The sequence below is a fragment of the Arabidopsis lyrata genome (assembly GCF_000004255.2).
Source record: "Arabidopsis lyrata subsp. lyrata unplaced genomic scaffold ARALYscaffold_2, whole genome shotgun sequence".
NCBI lineage: Eukaryota > Viridiplantae > Streptophyta > Magnoliopsida > Brassicales > Brassicaceae > Arabidopsis > Arabidopsis lyrata.
Window position 1 is genome coordinate 13,603,825 of NW_003302554.1, and position 4,560 is coordinate 13,608,384.

Here is a 4,560-nt window from a genome sequence, read left to right on the forward strand (position 1 = left end):
ATCCCTAAATAATAGTTGCCTTGGCGAATGAGAAGTTCTTTATTCATGTTAAAGCCACAGACGAAAATACAGAAGAACATGGTCGTTGTCAAATACATCAAAGTCACACATCAAACATTAAAAAAAAAAAAAAAGAACCGGAAAAAACAATATATATATATATATATATATATATATATATATATATATATATATATATATATATATATATATAATCTACATAACAATATTAGGAATAGAAACAAGATTCAGAGCAATAATATCCATTATGGATGGAATTTTTATTCCATGTTTCCAAGAAGAACGGGAATATGCAACGAGACTTGCACTGTTTGCAGAGTGGTCGAGACATACTGTTGTTGCGAACCACCTTAAAATCTCTTGGGACGTGGTGGACGTACTCATCTTCAGCGATTCCAGGCTTGAGACCTCGGAAATCACCGAGCACACAATCCGTATGCAAAGTAAGCTCACAATCTTTAGAGGTGTAAAACCATGTTTTTGGATCTGTTTCTTTCTCACAAATATCACACCAATATTTACCACTTGCATTTTCTTCACCATAGCATAAAGAGAGAAAGTGATGGTCGACACTATGTTTTACCTCATATGGTAATAGAGCACATTTGTAGTCCATGACATATCCACAATCATCTTCAACGCATCTGAGCACATGATGTGCTTCTTTTTTGCAAACACTGCAAACTCCTCGTGGTGATGTGTAAAATAAGGGATGAGGATGACTTTTATGGACAAATGGCTCAGTAACTGAAGCACAGCGCACATCCAATATGCTTCTTGTAGCATCGTATTTAAAACCATTGGAAAGTAATCCACAAGCCATACATCTAAAGAAATAATCCCAGTATTTATATCTATACCGTTCATTGCTTACCACATGCCGTTTCCATAAAGGTAGATTAGCGCAACTCTCATGAAGAATGAAACTACAACTCATGCAGCTGTAGAAAGAATGGTGATAGATAGGATAAACGCATGCCTCACAAATCCTATCCTTGATAAAGATACCAGACTTATCAAGTCTTAGGTTATGCTCTTTATGGCTAACATGATGTATTGTGTTTTCATCGATTACTGTGAATGGTTGAATATCTTCCTCTTCTTCAGGTTCGTTTTTCATTTCTTTGCCGTCCCATACATCTTCTCTAGTTGCGCATTTTGTATGAAAAACATAGCTTGGACACCTCTTACAAGAATAACCCCCACAACTCCAATTAATCCATTTTCTTGCGACAAATTCCACATACCGAATTCACCACACCAATAAGAGAAGTGCGTGAAACCCGATGATAGTGGCGGTTGATGTTTATAACCCATGGAAATCTAGAGCAATCATTGTGGATAGTGAAATCGCATGGAAGACATACGTATGGGCTCCGATCTCCATTTAGCCCGCAAGTGGTACAAGTAAAAGAGATGGATTTTGGCATAAGGGTGAGTTGATGGTCATGGATGTTTAGGTCGTGAGGATTTTTTTTTGGTGGATGAAAAACACATTGGAGATCTAAGCTAAAGTTACAAGTGGAACAATGATAAAAGACTTCGGAATTAGCAAGTTTTTCTCCACACAAACGACATTTTCCATCAGTATAAGCAGGTGGTTCATCCTTGAAGAGTTTTAGAGGGTGTAAGGAGTGGGAAAAATGGGTTACCTCTGCTGGATACTTTTCGCAATTTACATGAAACTTCAAATTGCATTCGTGACATTTGTAGGAATATCCATCACAATCTTTTCCACAAGCTGCACAAGTGAAGCAGCTTCTCACCGTCTCTAGCTTGAGTTTATGGTCATGGTGCTGAGGAACATCAATGACCTCCGACGGTGGATACTTAGCACAGTTGAAATGGAAATATGAAGAGCCAAATCTTCCTTTTCTTGTAGGTACCAAAACACAATCGTTACATATAAAAATATAGCTATCGTAGATCTTCTCTCTACATCCTGCACATCTCCTCTCGCCGCTATAGAAATTGAAAGTATGATATAGAATGTTGCCACACGTTTGAGAAGGGTGGGGGATATTCTCATTGTTGGCGCATGTCTTGTGGAATAAACCAAAAACACATGAGTCGCACTTGTAGCCATCAGTTACACCTTTGAATTTGAGTCCGCACCAATCACACTTCGACTCTATTTTCACAGGCGTTAATGGATGCTCGTGGAACGGTAAGTTTATCTTCAAAGGCTCCATGACATACGTAATTATTACAAGTTTTACGTAGATCAGAAAAAGGAGTGAAAAAAGGAAGAAAAGAAAGAAAGAGAAAAAGTTGAATATAATCTTCAAAACTATATATGCTCTTTTCCTGTAAAATATCGAGCTTAGATTTCAAGTAATGGCGGGTTATATAACAACTACACTTTTGATTATCAAACTATTAGCTGTTGGGATATGTATATACTATTAAAACTAAACTTCAGATCTAAATCTAACAGGTAACCACTAACCATCTACCATTTATATAATGCTAAAGTCAACGAAGCGCGATTTACATGGCAAAATTATTTTATTACTAGAGCTTTGATGTCCAAGTAATAGTTTCTACATTATTGATATCAGAATAATTCAATTTGAAACATTATAATACTACTACTTTTAGATCTGACGGATACCTATTAACAAACCCACCATTATTATGTATCGTGCCGAAGATAATGACGAGTTTCTTAATTTTAATAACCTTGCCACTTGAGTTCTATATGACCAAAATATTTCATAAGACTTGTTCCGTTGGGTAAGACTTCATATAATATTTGACTTGAGTTGGCAAATTAATTAGTTTATTTTCTTGAGTCATTATATATTGGTTTTTTTTTGTCAATACATACATATATATATATATATGCTATAAATTTATATAAAAATTTAAATTATTTCTGCTTTAAATAAACTATTATCTTAAAAAAAATGAAAATAAACAGCTTTTCCAAAAAATAAAATAAAATAAATATGATTTTTGGTTATAATCGAAAGGAAAGATAACCGTCGGGCGATTGAAAAAGCGAAACCAGTAACCGTTCTCTTCCTTGGCCTCCATCTTCTCTGATTGGTTTAGGGCCGCTGGCACTTGTCGGCGGTTCCGTTTATTCTCTTTATTTTTAATTCAGTTTTAGATCTGTAAGAAAAAGCAATTATGTATGGATTCAAAGAGCCTCTGTTCAATATACATGGTGGACGATCTATGGAAGTGAACATGAGCCTTTGGATGTGTTGGGTCCCTTACCGAATTGCAATTTCCAATGGCTACGCTGTATTTATTTTGACATATCTTGTCGATTATATGTCAATTCTAACATTTATTGTTAGTTTTGAGTTAGTTTCCGGTGGTAATCGTGATCGTTTGGTGGCTTACCGATGTTTGAAACAAATCTTTACAGATTTGTTGTGGAAACGGCGACCGCCTTGGAAACCGCCATGGAATCAAATCATAAGAACCTTGCATTTAATCGAGATCATGGATCTCTCATGGGCAATATTTACAACCAAAACAATGTCGTCGTCTCACGCGGGTGATGGAAATGATTATATGGTTTGCGATGTAACTGATGGATCGCAACTTTTTGATTTTCAAAAAACGTGTTGGAGTTTCATAAAAGAGATGATAGCCAAACAAGAAAATCAAACTAGACTGAAGACGAAGACGATCAAGGAAAATAACAGATTGATAAATCTGTTAGCGTGTAAGGCTTACCTAAAAAAGAAAGCAACGTGTAATTTCACTTTTTCGATTATTTCGTTGAACTTAAATATTGGTTGTATGGATTGTAGAGTTCCCACTTGTATGCTCATTGATATATTTGTAATCTCTTTTTAAGATTAATAAAGAAGACGTTAAAAAAAAAAAAACCCGTCTCTCGCCTTTACTCCTAATTCTATATATGGGTGTCTATTTGGAATATCATAACGAAAAATAGCACGTAAATATCAGAACGTATAATTCAAATAAATAAAGTACTATCTATTCCCTATAAAATTGATAATTTAAATAATGGGAAAGATTCGGGAAATTGATTAAAAAAAATCACTACTCAAACTCCCACTAATCTAGGTAATGGAACATGTATTTGAGAATTCTAATAATTTCTTTTTGAAAAAGACATTTTTTTAATAATTTTAGAATTTTCAAATACCCAAATGAATAATTTGGATATCCTTTTCTATTTCGGTATGTGTTAAAATAAATTTAGCTGATAATTATTAAATAGAAATGTACATGGGACGAAAACTTAGGGACATGTACGGGTCAGAACGGACTAGAAATCCAAAATGGACAAGCCTACCGAGTTCCTCAAAGAACAATATATCATACCTAAATGGTAACACAACAAAGAAATATTGCAAGATTTTGGATTTTGGTAGTTTTTATTGGTTTTTAGTTTCTAATTTTTGGATTTTGGTTTTTGATTTTTGATTTTTGTGGTTTTTGATTTTTGGTGTAGATTTTAGTTTTTGCAAAATCTTGAATGGTAATTTGTTTGGTTTTTAGTTTTTCTACATAATATTAATTTGGTGACGGCAAGTCTTGAGGAAAAAACCC

General features: G+C 34.3%; 1 protein-coding gene across 1 annotated transcript; it reads right to left on the reverse strand.

Annotated features, from left to right (window-relative positions):
- Nucleotides 1–209: 209 nt before the first annotated feature.
- Nucleotides 210–2,273, reverse strand: LOC110231066. Its single transcript, XM_021035845.1, is given in 2 exon segments — nt 210–1,234; nt 1,236–2,273. Coding segments are annotated over 2 exon segments (1,983 nt in total). The 5' UTR covers nt 2,214–2,273; the 3' UTR covers nt 210–229.
- Nucleotides 2,274–4,560: the final 2,287 nt, after the last annotated feature.